Raw genomic sequence first — 27,777 nt, forward strand, 5'->3', positions numbered from 1 at the left:
GCAACAGTTTCTAGTTGACTGTCTGCAATATAATTTGCTGTGTGAAGATGAATCCTTGGAGTAAGCTCAAGGACTCTGAATAGACCAAAACAAGCATTCTGGTTATTCAGCTAGTTGCAGAGGAACTAAAAAAATCACAAAGTCTAATGTTTTCAGAATAATTAATTTTTAATAAGTCAGGTTTTATGCTTCTAGCAGGCTAGCTGCTATATTTATGAATAATATTATGTGAAGGTAATATACTGTACATGCTGGAAATGTAGCAGTGGTGAAAGGAATTTCTTGAATGCAGGTACTAGCTATTGGAATGGAACACATATAATTTGTTGGCATTATGCTAAGAGTCTGTTATGACAGAAGTTTTTCTAACTGTGTTTTCAGTAGAGCTGTTTGGTTTGTGGACATATTATTCTCAACACAGATATTTAGTGGAATATAAAAAAACATAGACAAAGAGTAGGCAGCAAAATAAATATTAATTCTCATTGGGCTAAGTCAACAAACAGATCCATTAGTATTTGGGGCTACATTCTTAGAGGCATCATATTATGGGATGGAGAGGTCATAGATCCATTTGAAGCTAACAGCACAACGTCAAAGGGGAAGTCTGGGCTCCTGTTGCAGCCACCTTGGAATATTGTAATCCGTTTTGGGTACCTCAGTAACCAGAAAGAAAGTGGAAGGGAATTAAGAGAAGAGACACAAAAATTGGAGGGATTGATTTAGAAGTATGGAATGAGAGTCAAATATGTATAGCCTGACCAGTGGTGTGCCACAACAGTTTTAATAAGGAATGCAGCAACTCATTTGCATACCTGAGGCCAGTGTTTCTAGCCCAATTGGGCTATTTTTAGCTGTCAGTTGCCCGGGTTTTTTAACAGTTGCGAATTACGGTATTTTGGGCTATTTTGCTGCCCTGCTGCTGCTTGCCACACTGCTCTGGAGATCTTGGGAGGGAAGGAGCCTCCTGACCTGCCCCGCCACCTCCGAGAGGTCCCACACACCACTTGTCTCACATTGTGCCCCCTCCCCTTAGGTGATATTTGTAGCATGCACAGAATTCTTGTCCGAGGGAGGCAGATTTTTTTTCTGCAGAAAATGTGCTGCGGTCCTGCCTTTTTCCCACCAGAGGCTGCTGTGGCACCAGAACAGACTGAGCTGGCTGAGGCTGACTGGTCTGGAGGGCGGTGGCAAACAGCTGGCATGCAGGTGAGGGATGCATTTTTTCCTCAAGTGAAAAGTCACAGCAGCCTTCTTGGAGCCAGGTTAGGAGGCAGAGCGGGCCACACAGGGCTGTTGGGGGTCACAGGGCCACATGGGGAGGGGCAAGCTCCAGGTAGGGCCACATGGGGAGGGGAGGTGAGGGGAGCACTGAAGGTGCTGTGCCTAAGGGTGTGTGAGGTGTAAATCCAGCCCTGCCTGTGGTCATGGGTTGGATCTGACCTGTGGGCCACCAGTTGGACAACACATGGTCGGTCATGCAATGCACGCCTTGCACATGTAGATGGCATGCCACTAAACCTGACTAAGCAACAACCAAAAGGATAAGTGGTCAACTGTATGGGAAAGGTGTGACAGTTGACTATTATGATAATCATCTCATGGTTACCTTGTCCTTCCTCATCTGTTTGTTGTATCCACCTGTTATCTCTTGTCATATTTTTACATTGTAACTACTGAAATCACTATGATCTTCAGAAGGGGGATTCTCTGAAAAGCAGGGAGGAAGATTAAAAATTTCATTGTATTATCTTTTTATCTTATTATCTGTTTATTACAGGGTAAACAGAAGTATTGTCTCATCAGAGACTATCATTTTCTTATGCATTAACTCTGCATATGTAGCCTAAACGCACACTCTCTTTTTTTGCTGCCATATTGCATTGCAAATTCATATCTTTACATTTGGCCTCTGTGTCCAGTTTTATAAAACTGAATAGTACACATTTATATCCCAATTCTGAAAACTTTTATGCACATAGTTAAATTTAAACACTCAAGTAGTTCTGTTGGTATCAAATGGGACTACTATGATTACTGTTTGTATTATGGTATCACCTAAAGGCCTCAGCTCCATTGTGCTAGGCACAAATGAAACATTACATTGCAGCATTGCAGTGAATCATTAGAATAACCTTCTGTAATGTAGGCATAAAGATGAAATCCTTGCCTCACTGATATCAAAGGCAAAACTTACATTGACTTCCCTGTGGCCAGGATCTCACCCTTCATTTTGTAGTACTGCACCTTTACATATAATTAAAAGGGACCGTCTTAATTCCTGTCATATGGGATACTGGAACATGGAACAAGTGTTAACATAAAGTCTTTGTTTTTTCAGTATTATGTACTGGGATAGAAAGTAGTAATGCTGCTGCTACTTAGTGTACGCGCAACATGCCTCAGGTAGCACATGCCCAGGATTCATCACTGAATTCATCCCTGGCTGGATACAGATGGGGAGTGCGACATGAATGCTGATCCATGCCCCCCAGTAATGCTACTGACATAATGTTAATTAATTTATCTCCCTGGTGTTACTAGTTAGTGATAAGAGAGTGGTTCCAAAGACTTCGTTCAGCACACTTTGTTAGATAGGGATACTTTTGGAGTATGGTGTAAAGGCCTGATTTTTGCCCGGTGTTGAACTAGTCTCAAGAGATGCTGAGTAGAGATGGGGAAAAAATTTCCGACTAATTGTTTATTCACCAGAAAATGCAGTTTTGGATCACCCAAAACTATTAGCAAATTTGACACAAATTCACCAAATTTAAATACTGCATGATGGCAAGGGGTTAGACTAGATGCCCCTTGTGGGCTCTTCTAACCCTATGATTCCATGATAATTTTAACCAAAAAGCTTGTTTTCAGACTTTGGTGCCATTTGCAGCAGGCTGGAGAAGAAAGAAGTAGTTCTCCGTATAACTTTTAGCCCAGCGGTTAGGGGATTCACCCAGGATGTGGGGAACCTGGGTTCAGTTCTACCTTCTGCCTTATGTGAAGCAGGATGAGAATTTGAGTCTCCCACCTCTCACACGTGTGCCCTGATCACTGGACTGTGGGATATTCCTGGGGCAGTTCTCGCTCCTGTTGAAACTGTTCAACTTTGTTTAAAACACTGAAATAGTGGACTCCTCGTCAGTTGGAATTGTTAACATTAGATTAGATATTTTTCAAGATGATATCCTTTAACCCAGCTTCTGGGAATAATTCTATGGCCTGGGTAGGTGGGTGTCAGGCAGGGTGGTCATGGTGGTCCATTCTGGACTTGGTCTATGAATATATGAATTTCTCTGTTCATTCCCTTCCTTCATGGGCCCTCTACATGCTTATAACACTTGCAGCTCTGCATTAAGATAATGACTGTAATCTCATACTTCAGGGCTTCAGCCAGTTGCCTGCAATGTTCAGGAAGGGTCCCTCCCCCCACTCCAATGCATAACTGGTCAGAAGTATTATGGATTGGGGTTTTTGCCTTCTTCTAAAGCAGGATGGATGACCACAGCTGGAGATGGGATACTAGACAGGGCAGACCAATGCTCTGAAGTTGTACAAATAATTCTTTTAGATGACTAGTTGGTGTCTTCCTCACACACGGTCCAACTGATCACCAGATCTGGGGTTGGGAAGGCATTTTACCTCTAGGTTAGCAGCACAGAGCATGGATCACCTCCTATGATGACCTGGGCATATCCCACTTAATCAATTTCCTACCATTCCAGGGACTTGGGCACAAGTCAGGCACTTCAGTGTTTCCTATTCTCTGCCTATGACACAACAGTTTAGACTCCTGAGGGCTAAAATCCTTTAGGCTAACCCAAGCTATTGGGCTCAACATAGGGGTAACTGTGTAAAATTAAATTTTCTGAGATATACAGGAAGTCATACTGGGTGATCTAATGGTCCCTTCTGACCGGAAACTCTATGAAATCTATGAAACATGATATGAAACACTATCCCTACTCAGAGTTTAATAGTAAAAAAATGCTTACAGATGTGCTCACACAGATGTTATAATTTTTTTTAAAGAGAAATTCACAAAAATATTTCACTTGGTCAATGCTGTCATTAAAATTAGATCAGGCTCTGATTTTTCCTCTGTTAAGCTTTTCCCTAATGGGTTTCCTGTCTTTTAACTTTATTAGACATTACATATTACACTACTATGTAATGCACTATCCAGAGAATTTAGTTTTCTGTTTGTTTGCATAGTATTGGGAGTTATCTAGTTTGATACACTAGAAAAAAGCAGTCTGTTTGGTGTTTTCTTTTTCATGTATGAAATGCTTAGCAATTACTCTGAAAATTAAACTTCATAAAAGAGAATTCTTCTCCCTTATGCAAGCTAAAGAATAAAGAATTTTATCTGGTGGGAAAGGGCAGGTTTTTCAGCAGTTGTGGGATGGTCTTTTTTAGATCATGCAGTGCCAGCAGTCATTTCACAGATGCTACTTCAGCTTTACACACAAACACACCTGATGGGAGTTTTAGCTGTTAGAGCTACACACCCACAAACCCACTAACCATGCCACAGTTTACCTTCAAGCCATTCCTTTGTGTCTGGAGGTTGCAGGGCAGATGCACACCTGCAGGCAGGGGCGGGTCCAGGCACCAGCGCACCAAGCGCATGCCTGGGGCGGCAAGCTGCGGGGGGTGGCCTGCCAGTTGCCGTGAGGGCAGCAGTCAGGCAGCCTTCGGCGGCTTGCCTGCGGGAGGTCTGCCGGTCCTGCGGTTTTGGCGGCAATTCGGTGGCTGGTACACCAAAGGCACGGGACTGGCACACCTCTGCCAAATCCATGTTACCAGCGGACCTCCCGCAGGCATGCCGCCGAAGGCTACCTGACTGCCGTGCTTGGGGGTGCAAAATACATAGAGCTGCCCCTGCCTGCAGGACACAACTCCACAGTTCTAAGCAGTAGGTCTCCACGTGGGGTGAGGCGGGCACCAGGAGGCAACGGACGCCGTGCTTCCTGGTCAAGGTGGGGAAGGGCCCCCGGCTGCTCTAGATGGTAGCGGAAGCGGTGGTTCCATACTGTACCTTCTCTGTACAGTGTAACTCACTAGTTTTGTAGCAATCAGAGATTTCCACTGCCCTTAGTTGGGTTGAAGGATTTGTACATTAACATTTGTGTTAACTGGGCTGCCCATGCAAGAAATTAACATACTGGCAAATAACTTTCAGCTTAAAATTTTGTTTTCATTCCAGTAGGTGAAGTATTATAGAAGGAACATTGTACATAATTTTACTGTGACTTACTATGTATCTGACCTTGAACAGCATGCTTTAAGATTTTCCCTGTTCATAATATCCAGCACTTGGATATTTTCTAAAAACTCTGTTGCTGATTAGCAGGGTAATTTTTCCCAGTAAAATGGAAATCAAATAGGGTCCTGCCATCTCTCACTCCCCACCTGCTTACATGCTGATTCATTGATGAGGACAAATCTGTGTGTAGAGTGGGCATGCAGGCCCCGCCTCTGACTGAATGGTCTGTGAGGTTGCAGTATCTACTGAGGAGATTGCTGTGTAAGAGAATCTCTGCTATACTATATCCAGTTTACTACAAGTGTTCATTTTCAGATAGCCTGTCTATATTGTCAGACAAGGAACTAAGTGACCATACTGATCAGCATCCTATTGTCAGTTCATTATTGTACTTTCATCTGTATTCAACTCCACTAGCTATTTAAGGAATCTCCTTTTCAGACACCAGAGGTAAATCCAAAGGAGCTTGTTGGCTTTAACAAGGCAAGTTCTAAGACAGACTGTGATATACACTGGGACGGAAGTTTTCTATCAGAAACTATTCTCTTTATTGGCTCTTCTCAGAGGAATACCTTATTGCTTAAGATGAGTGGCTGTAGAAAGTGCTGTAAACGTGAAATATTGAAATTTGCCCAGTACCTTCTCAGGCTAATCACAGGTTCTCTTCATACAGGTAATGATTCTTTTTCTGTATAGTCAAGATGTGCAGTGTGGTAACATTGTAGCCAAGTTTAAAATAGTATATTGCTTTGTGCTGTGATACTGTTCATCTTGTAAAAATATACAGTATAATGAATTTAAAGAAGTATATGGCAAAGTATAATAATTTAAGGATTTTATGGCTAAGTATAATGAATTATTATATACACTTCTGGTTTTGCTACAGTATATATTGACTGTATAATTACATTCACATTTGAATTAGAAGTGTGTGTGTGTGTGTGTGTGAGAGAGAGAGAGAGAGAGATGTAATGAAAAGTACACACACACTAGATGCAGGGAATTGTTAGGTTTTTTTCTCTCCTCTTGCTTATGTTGTTTTACCTGGGCAATCAGATTATTGTATAGAAAACTGACATTAATATTCTCTTACAGGTTACTAGGGTTTATGCTGATCTTGAACTGTAACTCAGCTAAGTGTTAAAATAACATTTAAAATCCCGTTACAAAATATTTATACAAAACATAGACCTTGAGAGCATTTGAAATCTGTGAAATACCTGTGATATGTTTGTTCTGACATTACAGTAACTAAAATAAAAATTCATACACTTATATTGTTGCTTTTTTTTTAATTTGGACCAAATGCTAAGTTTGGACAAGTAGTTGATTTTGCTTTTAAAATACAAGGCTCAGCAGGCAATGCAGGTGTACTCTTAAATAACACTTTGGAAAATATACTTTTTCCACTGTAATAAGCATTCTTCATAGTCGTGCCAGATGACAGAGATATATAGGCTGGCTTGTATAATAGCATGTCATTCTGGAACACTAAAATATAACTGCTTTTTTGGGAAGCTAAATATAACTTTTAATTTACTTCCTTGCTCAAAAAATAAATCAGAACTGTGAGTACAGTATTAAGATGTAATAATTAAATATACTAAAAACTATTATTGAAAAATAAATGCCATTCAAATCAGCATAAGTAACACGTTTCTGAATCAATTTTCAAAAGTTACTGATGTTGATCTTGAATATATTTACTTAAAAGTCAGTGCTAGGAGAGTTGAAACAAAATTGCAAAGTTTAAATGTAATAAATAATTGTAATATTGTTAAATAGAAGGAGTGGCAAATGTCAATGTGTAGTTAGTAGCCATTATGGTATAAACATTGACAACTAGTGTTTAAATAGGGGTGTTCTAGCTTTGAACCTCTGTTATGGCCTTTTGGTAACTTTGAGTACTGTACAAAGTTCATTAATAGCAACTAAATATATAATTACACCTCTGTCCTCGGGAGCCAAAAAATCTTACAGTGTTATAGGTGAAACCATGTTATATCGAACTTGCTTTGATCCACCAGAGTATACAGCCCCACTCCCCCGGAGTGCTGCTTTACTGCATTATATCCGAATTCATGTGGTATCGGGTCACATTGTATCGAGGTAGAGGTGTATTGTCTAAAGCCTCCCTATCTTTGTATTTAGAATAAATACCATTTCCTGTTCCAGGACTTTCTTAATCTAGCATGGTTTGCCTTTGTGTGTTGTATCAATTATCAGATGTTTTTGAAATGCTGGTTTCATGTTACTCTGGGATGTGATGGAAATTAAGTAATATACTATGTAAGAAGAAAGCTTTTTTGGAAATGAAGGCCTGCAATCTTCCTAAAGTAGTCTAACCTATTCCTCTGCTCCATGCCAGATTAAATGGATTTTCCATTATTTTACTCTGTTTTCAGTTTTATGTCTCTGCCTACAAGCTTCTTAAATTCATAACTTTGAAACCATTTTCTAGATAAAAGTATAATGAGTTATTATGGGTTGGGTAATTATGATAATGAATCTTACATTACATTATCTACTGAAGTTCTTACAGTTACAATTAGCACTCTAGAACAGTGGCTTTCAACTTTTTCAGACCACTGTACTCCTTTCAGGAGTATGATGTGCCTTGCATACCCCCAAGTTTCATTTAACTTAAAAACTACTTGCTTTGAAAATCAGAAATAAAAGTGTCACAACATACTATTACTGGAAAATTGCTTACTTTTTATTTTTACCATATAATTATAAAATAAATCACTTGGAATATAAATATTGTATTTACATTTCATTATATAGTATATAGAGAAGTATGAACAAGTTATTGTATGAAATTTTAGTTTGTATTGACTTCACTAGTGCATTTCATGTAGCCTGTTGTAAAACTAGGCATATATCTAGATGAGTTGATGTACCCCCTGAAGATCTCTCCATACCCCAAGGAGTACATGTACCCTTGGTTGAGAACCACTGCCCTAGAAGAGGCTCGCTTAGTTGACAGTGATAAATTGCTGGAAAAGCGAGAGAGAATATGAAATGTGTCTACTTTATTTTTAAAAAAAACTCTCTATGTTCTTAGTTCTGAAAAAATTGGTTTTCACATATGTTTACAAACCTCTTCAATGCTGAGAGAAACAAGTATTTGAAAAGTTCACTGATCATATTTACTACAGATACTATTACAATAATATTCCCCATGGTGTTCAAAAGTGTGACAAAATAGATATGAAGTGTACAGTGCAGTGTGAAATATACCTTAAGATTTATAGGGCTCCTTTTAAGTTCTGATAAAGCTAGTCTATACATTTACTACAACTGTTGCAATAATAGCCACTGTTCACATTTTGGTATCTAATGTGTAATTCATCAGGCAGCTCTTAAGTCCCTTAGCTGATAACTAATGAAGACATGGGAAGCTTAATGGAAAGAGGTAGAAACTTATACCTTTTGGAGATACTTAAGAAATGTGCTATTTCTATCCCAAAACAATCAGAAAATACACAACTGATTATCAGAAACAAAATAGTTCTCATGCTTTTGGAAGATGAACCTTTGTGCTTACAACCCACGTGTTTTTGTTCTTGTTACTTTATTGACTGTTTTGAATCTTTAAATGTCCACTAACCAGCACAGTAGCTAGTGCCCTTGGATAGCTTCTGCAGTTGCAAGGTTTCTCTCTTGTATCCTGTCATGTTTAGATTATGGTATAAAAATATATAAGTAACCAATTGTAAATTGGTATAAAGTCTGCTGAAGGCAGTGAAGTAACAATAGTGTCATAACAGAGAGAGAAAGGAATAAGGCCCGCTGTGTTCCTGTAGGAATAGTTATGATGTCACTGCCAATCAGCACCCTCATTAGTTACAATTCCACGACACACATTGCTGCTTAAGAGTGGAAGCCGTGTTAGTATGTATCAGGAAAAAGAACGAGGAGTACTTGTGGCACCTTAGAGACTAACAAATTTATTTAGGCATAAGCTTTGGTGGGCTAAAACCCACTTCATCGGATGCATGCAGTGGAAATATAGTAGGAAGATATATATACACAGAGAACATGAAAAAATGGGTGTTGCCATACCAACTCTAATGAGACTAATCAAGTAAGGTGGGCTATTATCAGCAGGAGAAAAAAAAACTTTTGTAGTGATAATTAGGATGGCCCATTTCAAACAGTTGACAAGGTGTGAGTAACAGAAGGGGGGAAATTAGCATGGGGAAATAGTTTTTACTTTCTGTAATGACCCATCCACTCCCACTCTTTATTCAAGCCTAATTTAATGGTGTCCAATTTACAAATTAATTCCAGTTCTGCAGTTTCTCATTGGAGTCTGTTTTTGAAGTTTTTTTTGTTGGAGAATTGTGACTTTTAGGTCTGTAATTGAGTGACCAGGGAGGTTGAAGTGTTCTCCGACTGGTTTTTGAATGTTATAATTCTTGATGTCTGATTTGTGTCCATTTATTCTTTTGCATAGAGACTGTCCGGTTTGGCCAATGTACATGGCAGAGGGGCATTGCTGGCACATGATGGCATATATCACATTGGTAGATGTGCAGGTGAACAAGCCTTTGATGGTGTGGCTGATGTGATTAGATCCTATGATGGTGTCCCTTGAATAGATATGTGGACAGAGTTGGCAATGGGCTTTGTTGCAAGGATAGGTTCCTGGGTTAGTGTTTTTGTTGTGTGGTGTGCGGTTGCTGGTGAGTATTTGCTTCAGATTGGGGGGCTGTCTGTAAGAGAGGACTGGCCTGTGAGATCTGTGAGAGTGAGTGATCGTCCTTCAGGATAGGTTGTAGATCCTTGAGGATGTGCTGAAGAGTTTTAATTGGGGGCTGAAGGTGATGGTTAGTGGTGTTCTGTTACTCTCTTTGTTGGGCCTGTTCTGGAGTAGGTGACTTCTGGGTAATCTGCTGGCTCTGTCACCTGCTGAAGTGAAGAAACATATTGAGAAACTTGGAGTTGGAGGATGACTGGGACTGTTGAGAAAGGGGATTGGGACTGGGAGCAATCTGGTACTGGTTGGGCAACCAGACTGGGGCTGGGTGTGGGGAGAGGAAGAGACTGGAAGCTGGGTGGAAGATTGGACAGGTGGACAGCAAGCCTGCAGGGGAGATAAGAGTGTCTGGGCAAGGAGATTAAGACTGGGTTCAGAAGCCAGAGGAGTGGAGACTGGGAGTAGGTAGACAAGAAAAATGGCTTTTTGTTCCACTTCTAAGGGTGGGGAAGAGACAGGACTCAACAAGAGACAGGTTGGAAGGTATAGGGCAGAAGGGGTCAACCTTGGGACAAGGGTCTGTGCCCACTGAAGCACGTTTCCCTCTAAAGACTGGAATGGAACTCAAGATCCTTGAATCGCACCATTCCTCTGCTGTCAGCAAATATCTATGAAACCCACTGGTTAAGTGTCTCATCCCCCTCTAGTGCTGGTCCACATAGAGAATAACAGCCTATTACCGCTATCAGTTACTCCATTAACTCAAGTGGCAGAGGTCTGTGCAGTGGATCTAAAGGTTCCCACTCTGCTGATGTGACCTAGGTGATGCCATATGATGGAAATGAACATTATAAGGGTTGCAAAGTCAAGCACTCCAAAGTTATCAAATGCTGAAATTAAGGTTGCCTGGTTTGATCCCCTTGTGTATATGCATTATGAGAGTGTTTGCTTACATGAACACACATTATTCCCCCCCCCCCCCACAGGACTTCTGCTTCATTCAGAACCCAGCATAGACCTGTTCTGGGAAGAATCAGGGTTGTATAAAGAAGGAAGATGTCTATAGGACCCTGACTCAGTTGTTGCAGAAGTTGGAAGGTGTGTAATGAATGGGGCAGGGGATTTTAGGAAGAGAAAGAAAGGTCTCATAGTTAAGATAGTTGAATGTTTTTGCTGAGAACTGGATTCTATCTCTGTTCTGCTCTGGAGTTCGTATGTGATGCTGTGCAAGTCACTTACACTAAACTTTCAACGGTTGATCATTAACTGTGTGTTCCTCTGTTCTGGTTGTCTGATTTGAGATGCTGAGATCTGATTCACAGAAGTGCTGAGCACTCACAGCTGCAATCAATGGGAGCTATGTTTGAATGTATAAAGTATGTAATACTCTGAAAAATCAAGTCCTATGCATCTCAAGCTGGGCACCCAAAATTAATGGATACTTTTTACCTTAGTCTCTATGTGCCTCAGGTCCCTATCTGTAAAGTGGGGATAATAACATGCCCTCAATTCACAGGGGTGTTTGTAAAGATAAATTAATGTTTGTGAAGCAGTAGGGTACAACAGTGATGAAGGTTTTGAATAGAGTGCAGTAGATAAGGCCTACGGTCACAGTGAATAATGAAAATGACACAAAAAAATTAATAGCTGCTCATTAATTGAGCATCATCTAACCTATGCACTGAATGAAGCAGAATTTAAAAAATAGGGAAAAATAGTATGTGATCATATAATATATCATAATGCATATATACAAGGGGACCAAATTAAGATTGCAGAGGCAACCTTAATACTGGCTTTTCCTAATTTTTGAGTGCTTTCTATGTAGTCTTCCAGTTAATTTATAAATTTTAAATCTAGAAATCTTATGCTTTCAGGCACTTTTATCTGGCTCCAGGGTTAGCTGTGTCAATATCAAAGACAGTGTTTGTGGATTTAAGATGGTTCTTGCTGAGAACAATGTTGATCTTGTGTGTGTTTCTTGATAGGTTTAGTAAGAGAAGAATTTGATAGTTATACTCTATGAAGGCATGTATATTTCTGTTGTAAACTGAACTATAGTCAACAGACCACTCACAACCTACTTGTATATTAGAATGCATTGCAGCTTCTCATGCATTGGCAGTAAGGAGGAGACCTTCTTCTGAGTCTCCCCGATCCTTGCAGCAGTGGGGAAGAAGCTGCACCTCTGGCACTGTCTTCTCTCAGAAACCCCTGGAATATTTTCTTAGGCCTAGGATTCATGCATAGGGCAAAGGGACCTAAGTGGAGCTGGGGGACATGTGCCATCCCCACCCTACAGGGACTACAATCCCTTCTCCCCCAGGATCCCTCTCTATTCTATGAAGCCCCCTTGGAAAGGGAAAGCAGTGGGGACCAGGTTACCAGTGTACAATTAAAGGCTTCTGAACCATGTCCTTGAACCTACAATGGATCCCTTGGTGATATCAATAAAAATGCTTCAAGTAAACCCTCTGCTTTATGTGTGTGTGGAGTGATTCCGAGGAAACTCTGAGGGATACCTCAGAGAGGTTTCACTCCTGCAGTGACCCTTGCCCCACCGGCTTTGACACAGGGTGGATTGGTCTGGGGTTTTAGATGTACAACCCACAGCCTCGCTGGCATGCTTCTGTGTTGTCTTTAGTATCAAGGTTTTTTTTCAAAATACAGCTCCAAAAAGTGGTTACAATGATATTAAAATAAAACCTTTTACATAATCATAATATGGGTGTAACAATCTTGTTAGTGACAGTAGTTAAATATTCCAGAATAACTTTCTTCACAGCACAGAAGTTATGTAAAAAAGAATGCTGGGACTAATTAACTCTAATTTTTACATTTAATTATACAGTCTTTTTCCCTCTTGTATTTTAACGCAGAATTTAACGAACAAAACTTGGAGAACATTTTGCAGTTAATTACTGAATGGTAGATTTAAGTACATCTAATGAAATAATTCCAGCAAATGGTTAGAGCCCTCTTATTCAAGGGATACTTGGTACAAGCAAATATTTTGCCTGCTTGTTTTGTGCAAAAGCTGAGAAGTTTCTGGTCAAATAAATATAGTGCCTTTTAAATTTGTCTGAACATACCTTTGACTAGGAAGACATTTCCCTTATTAAAGTTATAAATGAGTGATGCAGTATCTCTGAGGTGAACTGATAAATTTAATGTTCGAAGTAGGCTTAGGTTATGTCTACACCAGGGGTCGGCAACCTTTCAGAAGTGGTGTGCCGAGTCTTCATTTATTCACTTTAATTTAAGATTTCGCGTGCTGGTATTACATTTTAATGTTTTTCAGAAGGTCTCTCTCTATAAGTCTATATATATTAAGTATATATATTATATAACTAAACTATTGTTGTATTGTAAAATAAACAAGGTTTTCAAAATGTTTAAGAAGCTTCATTTAAAATTAAATTAAAATGTTGATCTTACGCTGCCAGCCCGCTCAGCCCGCTGCTGGGCTGGGGTTCTGTTCACCTAGGCCAGCAGCGGGCTGAGCGGGGCCTGCAGCCGGGACTCCGGCTGGCAAGGGTCCGGCAGCCAGAACCCCAGACCGGCAGTGGCCTGTGCGGGGCCAGTGGCCAGGACCCCAGACTGGCAGTGGACTGAGTGGCTCAGCCCACTGCCACTCAAGGGTGCTCAGGGTGGGGATGTGGGGGATGCTAGAGTCAAAATGTGGGGGATGCATGGGGTGTGGGGGGCTGGGTATGTGGGGAGGTGCAAGAGTCAGGGCAGAGGGCTGGGGGCATGTGAGAGGGGTGCAGGTGTCAGGGCAGTGGGTGGGGGGGCTGGGTATGTGTGGGGGTGCCAGAGTCAGGGCTGGGGTCATGGGCGGGGTGAAGGAGTCAAGCAGAGGGCTGGGTGCGTATGAGGGGGGTACAGGGCTCAGGGCAGGGGCCTCGGGTGTGTGTGGGGCACAGGGCTCAGGGCATGGGCCTGGGGGGGTGCAGGGCTCAGAGCAGACGGCTGGATGTGGGCGGGGGTCAGGGCGGGCAAAGGGCTGGGTGTGTGTGAGGGGGGTGGTCAGGAGAGGGGGATGGAGGGGATATGCCCCTATTCCACTCCCACCTTCCCCAAAGCCCTGCCCCTGCTTCTTCTCTGCCTCCGCCAACTCATGCTGACTCTGCTCCTTCCTGACCCCCTCCCTCGCAAGGGCCATCAGCTGATCGGCCAGCAGGGAGGGAGGGACGGAGAGGCGGAGGAGAGGCAGGAACCCAGCACACTACGGGAAGAGGCAGGGGAGCCAGCAGGACCAAGCTTCTGCCCCCTGCCCCTGTGGGGGGAGCAGAGGGCGGAGAAGAGTGGGCCGGGCCAGGCTGGGCAGGATTTTTAATGGCACGCTGCTGCCTGCTGGGACTCCGGCAGGCAGCAGAGTGCCATTAAAAATCAGCTCGTGTGCCGTCTTTGGCACGCATGCCATAGGTTGCCGACCCCTGGTCTACGCTATCGAGGTCTCCCACCAGCATAATTAAACCACCCCCAATGAGCAGCAGTAGCTATGTCGTCAGGAGATGCTCTCCCACAGACAGTGCTGTCCACACTGGCACTTTTGTCAGTGAAATGTATATCAGTCGGGAGGTGTTTTTTCACACCCCTGGCCGACAAAAATTTTGCTGACAATAGAGCTAATGTAGACAAAGCCTTAGATTATTATTATGTCTGGATTATCTAACAGTCCTTTCTGGTCTTAAAATGTGAGTCTAATGGCAAGAGGGGGATTTTGATTAATTATTCACCTAACTCTCCAATTAATTTTGCTTTTTTAATAGTGACTTTTTCCACAAATGAGGTTGGATTTTCTGAAATCATTCACCAAATAATTTCTGTGACTGATTCAGGGCTTGCAGCTTGTTGACGGGCAGTTCACTGTGAATATTCAAAGCTTTTTTTTCCTGCCTGATTGGTCACATGGTGTGCTACTTTTCCCTGACTGGATAGATGCACTTCTTAACCCTAGCCTACAATAAAGGAATTTTCTAAAAAGTTTCCAGTATTGCCAATGCTGATGTAGCAATGGACAGGCTCTACAGCTGCAGCCAATTTTAATGTTGGACCACTTAAACCTGCTCAGGGCAAGTCTAAATGAGAAAGTGTTAAATATGGTTATAGCCGCTGGAGCCTTAGCTACACTAGGCCCCTCACGTTGCAAGCACTGGTGCAGATTGCATTGGTTGATTAGCAGACTAATGTAAAAAAGGGTCCAAATGTGAGGTTTCCAGTGCAAATGCTGCCTCAAACTCTGGGGAAAGGGATGTTTTCTTTCTTAGGGACTGAGGAGTGGGAAACTATAAGCAGAGGTAGAATGTGTTGTTTTGATATTTTTTCCTTTCTGTTAAGGACAGTTTTGCTAGGAGGGTAAGGTTTGGAGAGGAAAATTTCTTTTCTAAAGTTGTTATAAGGGAAAATGGCATGAAGATGACTTAAAAAAAAACCTGTTTTACTGCAATTCCTGTAAAAGAAAAGTGTTGGAACATTTCTCCTCTATAGAGTTCAAGGAATCTACCACAGCTACATAGTAAGTGACTGAGTGTTAAATCAAAAGCAAACCAAAGTAAATAGGGAACTGAAAAGCATTCGGTAAATGGATTTAGCTCCAACTTACAGCTTTGACAGAAGGAAAGGAAATAAGTTATTTATTGATTTTTTTTATTTATAAATTATTTGAGTTAAAACTATGGTTCAGCACTTGATTTGTTGTTCTGTTGATGATGATTGTACTATATAAACACTGACCTGGTTCTCTATTCACTTACAGTATATCAGTTTAACTCAGGTTTACACTGATATAAGTGAGAGGAGAATCAGATCCCTAGATTGAGGCAATACCTCCAGATTGAGGCCATTTTCATGAGATGGGTATGTTCTACCCAAGCATTTTCTGAGGCAGAGACTAGAAATGAGCAAGTATAAAGAATTATAGGCATTCAGTGAGACACATGGAACAATACAAATAACTGCCACCAATTCTGCTAAAGCAACACATTTGAAAAAGTAAATCACTACATCATGCACAGTGCTACATAGTAGGTAACTGGGATTCAGTCACAGTTTCTTTATTTTATGCAAGCAAATGGACTCAGTTAAAGGACATAAATTGAGCAATGTGACCCTGTCTCATGTAAGCACCCAAGCACATGCTTTAGTACTTTGCTGAATCAAGGCCAATAAATGTTGGTTGTTGGTAAAGTGCTTTAAATGCAATCTAGAAGTGTGGATTGTATGATCTCTACTCAGTAATAGTGATTAAGCTTTACAAAGGAATGTTGGTGGTTTCATTCTTTTTAGTACTGGATTCTGTGCTCCTTATTGGTCAATATTTTTGAGGGGGTATTTGTTTTTGGAGGGTGCTGGCAATGGCAGTCCACAAAAACCACAAGCACCTATAAAAGCTACTCAAACAGTAGCTACAAAGGCCACATGAATAAACTGTGCACCTCAGCTCTGTCTGAGACCCATTTGCAAAATGGGTTAAAGAAAGCGTTCCTTAAATTAAATCCACTGCCCCTTAACCTCCAACACACATGCACTGAGAGAAAGAATACCGTAATCTAACTTTTGCAAGGGAACTCTAGAGGTATCGGAGAGGTGAGGAGACAACAAAACTCACATACTCACATGCACCTCTCTCAAGCACTTTGTGACTGATATTCCTGCCAATGGACTAATGGTAGTTGCTGCTTTTCCACATCTCTATGTGGGCATATAGTGCCACAAGATCTGCAGCCATGGATCTCATACCCCCTTTGCCAGTCCACTCCAAACCTTCTCCTATACTGGTCTATTTGGATCTGGCATATGTCCCCTTTCTGTACACAGGCGGTGTGCAAGAACCCCTCTGCAATCCATTTATTTTCAACCCACTCTGTATATCCTCATCATGAGGTTTTAATGCTGCCAAATCAAGGTTCTCTGTGAACTGGAATGTATGGGGTGAATTCCACCAAATATGAATCTGGGCCTAATAAGAAATTTTAATTGTATTCTTGGAGTGTTTGCCTGTTAGTCATATGCTATTCTCTGCACCAGACTGACATCTTGCTAAGAGTTCATAGCACTGCATAGAAGAATGATTTTTAGTGTAATGGAAGCAACTGGGCAACCGTAGTTCTGCTGCTGTGAATATATCTATAATTGTTTGAAAGAGGAGTATTCTACAGGAAGACAGATGTATAATCTCTTGGTTTTTTAAAGCATCTTAAACTGTCATTTGGCAGAGAAAAGGGAGCTCTGGTTCTGGGTTGTCCTGTTTAAGAAGATAGGTGCCTTCCAGCAGTACTGATTCTCTCCTGTATCTGCTAAGTAAGTCATAGTAGAACATATGTTGCAATATAATAATACTTAGCACTTACATAGCTCTTTTCATCTCTGAAGTGCTTCACAAACATTAACTGGTCATCACACTATCAAAAGATCCCCAGACGTGGAGAAATCAGCAGATGATTTAATACAAGCAATATCATGAAAGCTCATTGTAAAAATAAAATGTTATTTTTCTTGTGGCAGACAGATAGAGTCAAAAAAGTAATGAAACCATAAATAGCGAGGTCTCTGGAGAGAAGAAAATGTGCAGTATTGTTTACTCTAGATAGCACAAAACATTCAGTATTGTCTAATTGCTCTACAGTGTGAAATAAAACAGGCACACAATGAACATTAAACTCTGATGAAACCAATCCCCTGAGACCAATATTGGCCCACATTGAAGTTTAAAACATTCTTTGTGACCTCTTACATAGCCACAAAATCTCCAACATCTTCTTTATTTCTCTACTTTACTCCCCTAGGGTGAAATCCTGGACATAGAGCAAAATCCTAATAAAAGGACTTTGCTCAGCAAGATGGAGGACTGAGGATTGGAATCTTCAGCCCCAATTTGTAATGCAGTATCAGCTTCAGAAAGATCAGATCAGACAAAATCTATGCAGAATAATATAACTTCATTCACTAAGATAAAAACAATGGGGGCAAAACTTTAGAAGGAAACTCTTCAAGTATCAGTTTGCTCCTAGCTGATTTGTTACCGGTAGTGGGGAGGAAACCTTTAATAAAGAGGAGAAATTAATTATATTGGTGCGGGGTGCAAGTTAACAGTCAATGCCTTATTGAAGCTCTATGAAATGAAATATAAAAAGGAAGAAGGAGAGGGAAAGAAGAAACAATGCAGGAGAGAAGATGGAATAAGAGAGGACATCATAAAATATGATCACTAAAGGGCTTTTTGAGCCTGAAAATGTTCTGCAGCATGTCCCAGGCCTGGGAGAACAAGTCCACATTGTCTCTCCCAAAGAGGGTCATATTTTTCAATTATAAAGATAGATGTAAAAATCTGATTTATATGCTAAGACTGGAGAAGGATATGGATCTTACCAAAGATTCCATAAGGGTATGTTTACACTGCAATGTAAGCTGAGGGTTAGTGGGACTTAAGTCAACTGACCCTGATTAGAGAACCCAGGGCTTGACCATCTACACTGATTGTTAACCCTAATTTAAGAATTTTCTAACTTGGGCTTGAACCTGAGGCTCTGGCGTTCACACTGCAGTATGCAGACCCAAGTCAAACCAGCCATATTTCAGACTCCCTATTACCCTGATGAAATGTGGCCACTCTAGCCTTTTGACCATGATGCACTGTGGGAAAACTTGACTATCCATCCTGCACATTACAAGAAGTTTGAACAGCCTGTCAACACATCCTGTCAAACAGTCATTTTGGTCTGTGTGCTTCCAGCTACCGGAGCTGGCAACATGGAGGGAAGCACCTTTTGAAGAACTTTGCTTGCTTGCACTTTCTTCACTCCTGTGTCAGGGAATGGGCAGAGCTTCTGTGAGACACTGGTGGACTTCTACAATCATTTTCTGATCTACCAAAGGCACCTGACAGAGCTTATGATGGAGGAAGCAGAGGAGGAGAAAGAGTACCCAGGCATAGCAGACTTAAACTGGCTGATGCTGCTTATTACGCTCGATATAGCCACTGATGTCCCCCATGTAGACCAGCGCTTCTGGGGCAAGGCCAAAAATGCAGACTGGTGGCGTCACATCATCATGCAGACCTGGGATGGCTAACAGTGGGTCCAGAACTTTTGCATGAAGAAAGCTACACTTCTGGAGGTTTGTGAGCAGCTTGCCCCAACCCTCCAGCATAAGAACACGTGTGTGAGAATGCCCTTGCCAGTCCAGAAGTTATCAATGCTGTCCATGTTATTGTGACTTGCCGTCCTCTTCATAATCTTTGTGAAGTCACAGGTGAGCCATTTCCCCCTGAATGGACCTGTGACGGCCAGGGGCCACTGAATAAGTACACTCAGCGAGAAAGTGCACATATCACAGCTGGAAATGGATGCACCTGGGCAACAGAAGTCAGGGATACTTTGTGCTCCAACAATGTGGCCTTCCGTGACTCAATGGAAGAGGGGCAATAGTACCTTTAAAAATATGCTTGTGGGAGGTGGTGATGAGGCTCCTTGATTGTAGTGGGTTTCAGTGCATAGTGAGGGATGAGGAGTTGACTGCCATGCAAAGCACTTATGTATGGCATGACCAAGTATGAAATGTGGGTTTGGGGAGGGGCATGATTCACAGACCAAAATAAAAACAAAACTACCACTTAATATAGAGGATTAACTTGAAATATCCCTGAAGCAATGGGGGAAACAGCATATACTCTTTGTAGGTAGAACTGAAATCTTGAAAATGAAGGTTGCTCCTAGGCTCCTCTACTCTGTAGGCCTGATTTCCTTAAAGAATTTGGCAAAAACCTCTCTAATTTCATCTAACTTGGAAAGCCTTCAAGATGCTCCCACAAAAGCCTTAGTCCCTATCTAAAGACTTCCTTTTTTAACTTTAATTTAGCACAAGAAATGTCAGCCACAAATAAAGTTATGACCCTGAGTAATGCTTCTTATTGAAAAGTTGTTGGAGTTTTTTATTCTCCCCTTACAGTTTGGATCTTTGATAGAAGATACGGTTCAGCTTCTCTTACAAGAGATGTAGCAAAACACACTCAATACCTATCCCAATGACCTCTCCCTACAAGCATGCTTATTATTCTGTGATCTACAGCACTTTTGTAAAAATTTCTATTATTGGAGTGTTTTATAAGGACATTAAAACTGCATCCATACGTAGGACATAGCAGTCTGTATCACATAAAATACTAAGTGAAAAGAACATTAAGTGCAAAGTCAAGCAATCAAAAGTTAGGAAATGGCAGAATTAAGGTTGACTGTGAAACTTTAATTCAGCCCCCTTGTGCAATCACATACTATTTTTTCCACAAGACAACTGCCTCATTCAGTGAATGAATTCTTGTTCAATATTTATTTTAATCCTCATCATTCAATGTTTGACTCCAGTCTTGCCTTCAACATGCAGTCAAATCCCTCCTTGAATAGAGGGTGAATATGGTGCTTTCATTTAATATCTTAGTATTTTATCAAAATCAATGAATTTATCTTCACAATACCCCAGTGAGGTGAGATGGTATTCTTATCCCCCGTTTACACACGGGGGACAGATTAAAGCCTCAAATGTCAATTGATGTTCAGAATACTTGACATTTTATTACACACTTTGTATGTTTAGAGCACAGCTCTCACTGACACCAGTTTTTTGTAGTCTTTATAATCATAGATTCCCAGGCCAGAAGGGATCATTAGATCATCCAGTCTGACCTGTATAACAGAGACCATAGAATTTCATCTAGCATTGAGGGGAGGGATAGCTCAGTGGTTTGAGTATTGGCCTATTAAACCCAGGGTTATGAGTTCAATTCTTGAGGGGGGCCACTTAGGGATCTGGGGCAAAAAAATTGGTCCTGCTAGTGAAGGCAGGGGGCTGGACTTGATTGTCTTTCAAGGTCCCTTCCAGTTCTAGGAGATTAGTATATCTTAAATTAAAAATTGAGCCTAATAACTCATGTTTGACTGTCATCCAGAAAGGCATTCAGTCTTGGTTTTGAGACACCTAGTTCCAATGGTTAATTACCCTCACTATTAAAAAATCATGCCTTGTTTCTAATTTGAGTTTGTCTTGCTATAACTTCTAGCTGTTGGTTCTTGTTATGCCTTTCTCTGCTAGATTGAAAAGCCCTAGACTACCCAGTATTTTCTCTGTGAAGATGCTTAGATACCATAATCAATTCACTTCTGCCTTCTTTCTGAACAGCTAAACAGATTGAGAAGTTTAAATCTCTAATTGCAAGGCATTTTCTTCAGCCAGTCAAATAATTTTTGTGGGTCTTTTTTGTTCCCGCCCCAGTTTTTCAACATCCCTTTTAAAGTGTGGACACCAGAACGGTACACAGTATTCCAGTATTGTTTCAGCAATGCTGTATACAGAGAGAATAAACTAAATTACTTTCCTATTCCCCTGTTTTATATATCTAAGGCTCACATTAGCCCTTTTAACAGATTTGCATTGGAAATTCATGTTGAGTTGCTTGCTTACTATGACCCCTAAATCCTTTTCAGAATCACTGCTTTCAAGGATGCAGGCCCTATCTACAGTGTGGGACTGTATTCTTTGCTCCTATATACATAACATTCCAGTCTGAATGGGCCCAGATTACTAAGCAATCCAGATCACTCTGTATAACTACCCTGTCCACATCATTATTTACCTGCTAGTCTTTGTTATCCCAGATTTAATCAGCAATGACCTTATATTTAGTTCCAGTTCACTGATTAAAAATTAGAGCTGGTCAGGAATTTTTCAGCAAAACATTTTTACATCATAAATTGTTGATTAATCAAAACAGAAAGTTTTCATGGAACTGTGTCAGTTTCTATTACAATTTTGTCAGAGGGGACATGCACACAAACACACATGAATGCCCAGTGGTTAGGGCCTGCCCTTGGAGTGAGGAAGACCTGAGTTGAAGTCCCTCATCTTCCTGATTCAGGTTTTAAACTCAGGTCCTGCTACATCCTGGGTGAGTGCTCCAACTACTGGGATATTGAGTGTGCTGGGATATTGCATGTCATTTTGACCAGAGAGTCTGTCCTGAAAATAGGCTTTTATATTTGAAAACTCCGCAAACCTTAACTTTATGAGCTGATAACAGTGCTGACTATAATAATTGGCTAGGGGGAAAAAATCCTACTTCCCAAAGCCTGGAACATGTAGGTGCTCTCTAGGGAAGTAAAAGTGTCTGTCTGGTTTCCTGTTCACTGGACAAGGACAATGATGGTGGAGTCTAGCAGGAGGGGCTGAGCAGAATAATGGAAGTGAGCTATCAGTCAGAGGAGAGGGGAAAGCCCGTTTGTAAGCTTCATCTAAAAGAGCAACTTCAGGCTCTTGCTGATGATGTCTTCGAGGTATTTTGGAGTTACATTGAGTTGCTAGTGAGGCCAGAGGACTAAAAGAAATGATAACTTTTAAAATATATATATTTGGTTTCATTCACTTAGAATACCCATTATTGCACAAACTGAGTCAGGAATTGTTTAGACAAAGTAAGAGGCATTCTCAAGAAGACTCAGTCAAGCAAATTTGTGACCAGAAATATTTTTTTACCAGCCTGTTATAGAATTGCAGATACAATAAAGATACAGAGACACTTTGGAAAAAAGCAATAACATGTTGCCCTGAAAATATGTGGGCAATGAACTGTGTGTTAACATTTTAAACTTTAACTGGTAATTCAATATTATTGAATAAGATGCAGTCAAGCAGAAATGACAGAACAGGTAAAATGAGATAGTGCTTTATGTGCATGAAGAGAGTCAGCTTGTTATTCCATGTTACAGTTGATAATTGGCTGTTTATTTGCAACAGCACAGTAATATAGTTCAGCACACATTACCATTACATGCCTCAGCACTAACTATATTTGTGATGGGATGTTTACCCCACAGCAGCCCTGATTGGGTTAAGGTGGCCTAAAATGGGTCAATTAACCTTCACAGTTGCACCTGAAGGGAGGCCCAGGGAGTTATAAACACTATAATTGGAGATGAAGCCCAGCTGACAGAGAAGCTGGGCCAGGATTATAAAAAGAGGAAGTTTATAGCAGCAGGAGTCTGCAGGGAAAGTCTGCTCTCACTCTCTAGGAGTAATGAGGGGCAGAGGAGGAAATCTGAGGGGGAGAGTAAACACTGGGATCCTAGCCCTGGAACAAGGGTCAACCTCACAGGAAATGTGAAGAAAGCAAGCCTGAGAAGGCACTGTAGGAGGAAGCACATGGAAACAGCAGCAGGGAGGCAGACTATACATTTTGGCTGCAGATTATAGCATCCCTGGGCTGGAACCCAGTATGGAAGGTGAGCTAGGGCTCCCCCATCAGCCACTGGGAAGTGGTGCAGGACTGTTGGAGGCACCATCCAGACAGCTGGCCTGGCAAGATGTTGATACCCCAAAAGGGGGATCATACAGTGAGCCAGTCAGAGGGCTGACTTGTGAATTGCAGGAAGAGAAACCACTGCAGCGATGGAGTGACCATTGGCAGGGGGCATCTGAGTGGGGGAAGGTGCTCTTGCGGTGAGTGAATCCTGTTACAGTATTACCTGGGGTAGTGTAAAATATTGATTTTTTTTCAGGCACTGTGTGTGTGGAGGTTATCATCAGATATGTCTCAAATTTTAATGATGTGAATAATCATCTGAACAACTTGCAAAGGGTCTTGTGGGATTCTCCATCATTGGCAATTTTTAAATCAAAACTGGATGTTTTTCTGAAAGATGAGCTCTAGGAATTATTTTGGGGACGTTTTATAGTCTGTGTTATACAGGAGGTCAGACTACATGATTACAATGGTCCCTTCTGACCTTGGAATCTGTGAATCCATATAATAGCTATTTAGAATGTTACCCATAGACTATTATATATTGTATTTTTTTAGAAACTGATATTTGACTGAGTATAATGGTATATTGGATTATATCAAATGGAACCCTCTCTTTCATCCCTTGCTCTCAAATTCTAATTGAAAATCTGTAAGGACTCCAATTGTTATGCTTAATATGTATTATTATATTTTCCTCATTCAGATATTTTTTTTTTTTAAAAACACTGGCCAATATTCTAAAAAATAAGTGCCTAAAATCCCATATGTTAATGGGAGCTACTGAGCATTCAGTACTTCTGATAATGAGGCCACTTATGTGACTGTCCAAACATGGATTAAGGAGCCCAATTTTAGGCATCCATTTTAATCCTGAATGTGTTAATTTAGGTGTCTTGTAGCTTTACTGAAGTCAGTAAGGTAGTAAGAGATGCAGAATTGGACCCTTTTGTATAGGGGTTACTCCACCAACTGAAACAAATAAATATATTTAATTGTTGCAAAATCAAAATATCTTTTTAGAGCTCCAGTGATTGTTGTTAGGAAACCAGTGTCTACCTGTGACTATTATGGTGTTAATCTCACATACTACGTTACTTCCCTGTTCTAAATTTCAGTACTGTATTCCAAGTAATCTCTCTGATAGTGCAGTTATCACACAGCAATATCATAGCAGTGACAACTTTATTTTATGAATGGAACTTAGTCATTGCTCTATATTTCCAACATTTAGCAGCATCAGACAATAAGTATGCTTGAAAGAGAGCCAAGGAGATCTATAGCTTTGTACCCTGAAAATAACTAACTTGGTTTCAATCTCCTTGAGATAGGATTCTCTTTGTATACATTCCCATTTTAATGGTATAAATGCATTTAAATATGACTTAAATGTGGTTGTGAAAGAGTGGCTTCATCAGCAGCTCTGTGATTTAGGACATTAATAAAGACAGCATGAGGAAGTAAATTCTATGTGCCCATTCCCCATCTTTTTACTGGCAGTCTGTAGTACTGCAACCCATTTTTTATGAGGCATGCTAATAAAAGCAAATGCCATTTAACAGTTATGGTGTGCAGGCAATTTGGCATATTCTCAGGCAGATAGTCCGTAAAATGAGTGACCGAATCATACCCACAACTCAAATGGATAACATTTTCAAAAGCCAATGGAACTTAGGCTTTTATGTGACCAGGTCACCTTAGTCACAAGGTACTTTTCAAAATTTTGCCCTTAGATTTTTAAGTTTAAAGCCTGTGTTTCATGTACTTTTGTTAAATAAGAATTCCTTGGAAATGCCTATAGCTCAGTTCCTCAGAGTTGCATGTGGCAGTAGGGGTCTGTTAATCCTGGTCCTGCTGAGAATTACAGTAGCCAAGAGGCTTCTCTAACTTATACCAACGGCACAGGGTCTCTAATAGGAGACAAAAGGCAAAATTGAGCTTCATTCTGCAACACCTTCCAACCTGAGCAGTGCAAGGGGCTGAATCTTCATGGAGAATCTAGCCAATTGTGTTTATTTCATAGTCAGATATCATGAATATACTGTTTTTCTGGTGGTATAAATCATACTGATTTATGACAAAGCTAAGGTCTCCAGCTTTATATTTATAATAATTGTATTTCTGTTTTGAAAATGCATAGTAAACCAAACATTCTCTCTATACAAGACTCACTTGCTTAGAGCTAGACCATTGGGGAGGGGGGGGGGGGAAGTCTCCATACAAGACCAAGGTTACTGTGATGTGACAACAATGTAATGTGAGGTATTAATCAACATTTAGCACAGTTATTGATCATGTCAGTAATATATAAAGTAAGTCAAGGATTTTGTTTTACAACATCATAGAAGAATTAGATCAACTAGCACTAAAGTTGATGTCAATAAGAGTTCAAAATGTTCATTTCTAAGAAATACCATATCAACTCACAGAACATTCAGATAATTTTTGTTGTAGGAGTTGAGGTGAGGTGGAGGTGTTAGCTTTGCACAGAGGCAAGACTTACTACTCTGAATATCTTTAAAGAACTGAGGAGAAAGTTGATAAATATGCAGGAGTCCCAATATTCAGGCCCCAGGGGGAATATTTAAACAAATTTTCTTAGAGATTCATTCCAATTTTAAACAAATTTGTGTTCATGCCTCTCTTGTGCAAATAGCCTAGCAACTGAATTTACTAGCAGGAACGTTCATGAAACCAAATCCTAACTAAATATTGCATAATATTTGTAGAAAAACTTTTAATACATAACTGCAAGAATCTGATCTGGGAATCATGCTAATTTGATCAATGAATAGAAACAACGTACTTTTGTGTCCAGAGGAAATTGATATCTAATATCAAATACTTACAATGATCTGCCCTTGAGTTAGTCTAAGAATTATTTACAGAAACTATTCAGCAAATAACTTGAAAAAAGGCACATTTGAGAAAATTGATCATAGTCAGTTTAGTAATAGAAGTAATCATAATTCATTAGATTATTTCTTTATTACAAATTATTCACCCTGCTCTATCCAGGGCTTCTGTACTGCACCTCATCCTTCTGTCCCAGCAGCACAGCTCCCTCTTCACAATATCTGTCTTGCTGCCATGGACTCCATACTATTAAAAAAAAAACCACCCTTGGTGTATATGGTGGCACAGAGGGAGAAATAACGTTGCGTATGCCTGCTTTGCTTTTACAGGGATTTAATTAGAGGTTTGCACTGTTCTGAGAAGTGCTCTGCTTCCTGAATGCAGAGACTCAACTTGTGATGTAGGTGTGAGCAACTTCTCTAGGATAGCTGGAAGATAGGTGTAGGAGACTGCTGTGGGCTTCTGCTGACATCTGGCCCACAATTTTCTTCTGTGGGGTTTGGCTTCCCTCTCCTCACTTCAAGAGGTAAATATATGATCCAAGGGGGAGGGAAGAATTGATAATGGAGGAGAGGCAAAGGCTATGGCTGCACTAGAGAGCTTTTAGTGGTGCAGCTGCAAGCTCTTTAGTGCAAATGCTTTAAGCCAATGGGAGAGAGTGCTATGTTGGCAGGAGAGCTTATCTACACTGGCGCTTAGGTCAGTGTAATTTGTCGCTCAGGGATAGCTTATTCAGATCCCTGAGTTTCACAAGTTATACCACCATAAGTGGTAGTGTAGAAATATCTTTGAAAAAGGAGGGGGAGTTCTTTGGGAATTGTGAATGAGATTTGTGTATTAAATTAGTGAGAAGAGAGAATGAGAGAGTGGTTGCATTTCTTCAATCTCAAAAACACTAAGAAGAAAAAACTAACAAATCCAGGATATTTGTCTAAATTTTTTTAGAAAATCTTTCTCATCAAACTGGCTACAGCTAGAGCATCTTTAAAAAAAGATTACAATCGGAAATTTGTCAGAACAGTTTTTTTGCAGACATTCCCATCATACCTGAGCTGGGAGGAGGAAAGGAGATGATGCCTAAAGAGGGCTTGATAGTAATAATGGAACACAATTTTTGAAAGTGTTCTAATAATGTCAGGGATGACATCAGAGAAATTGCCCTGTAGTAAACCTGTTTGAATATTATTTCATAGATAAGCAGCGTCTTGCCAACTCTTGAAATTTTTATCATGAGTATTGCGGTATCTAATGTGTTGCTTTCCCACTCATGGAATCGTGATTATTTCAGAAGTTCACATTTCATTGAAAAGGTTTCTGATGGTAGTCAAGCACAGCTCACAAATAAGAACCATAAAGCCTCCATAAGCCAGAAAGCAAATGTCAATTGCCCAACATTTTTTTTTATCTTGTGATTTTGAAACCAGTTCCCGATTATTTGGGGGAAGAGGCTGACTCGTGATTTTTTGAATACCAAGGGTTGGCAATACTGCAGTATGAAACATGCAGGTGGATGCCAAGAAAAACTTTTATGGCTCTTAATAGTGTTTGGCTCTGGCCACTTTTTGAGGCTTACTTCTTGAACTTGATATTGACTAGTATATTAACTCACACCTTATCTGCTGTTTAGGGTTTCCACCATTACTTCAGAAGTTGGCAGAT

General features: G+C 40.6%; 1 protein-coding gene across 4 annotated transcripts in view; it reads left to right on the forward strand.

Moving 5' to 3' along the window:
• Positions 1–27,777, forward strand: part of KCNIP4 (potassium voltage-gated channel interacting protein 4) — an 819,764-nt gene that overhangs the window by 228,159 nt on the left and 563,828 nt on the right. For 2 of the 4 annotated variants that reach the window (XM_039540960.1, XM_039540957.1), the window contains exon 1: positions 22,971–23,459. The exons of 1 other annotated variant lie outside the window; for it this stretch is intronic. Coding sequence is in view for 1 of the 3 variants with exons in the window: in XM_039540954.1 (XP_039396888.1) it covers positions 5,852–5,939 (88 nt within the window). In the remaining 2 variants the exon portion in view is untranslated. Of the gene's footprint in view, positions 1–5,840; positions 5,940–22,970; positions 23,460–27,777 lie in introns of those variants that run through there. One more of the 4 variants, XM_039540954.1, reaches the window with a different exon arrangement.

This window comes from Mauremys reevesii, linkage group 5, assembly GCF_016161935.1.
Source record: "Mauremys reevesii isolate NIE-2019 linkage group 5, ASM1616193v1, whole genome shotgun sequence".
In the NCBI taxonomy this organism is placed as follows: domain Eukaryota; kingdom Metazoa; phylum Chordata; order Testudines; family Geoemydidae; genus Mauremys; species Mauremys reevesii.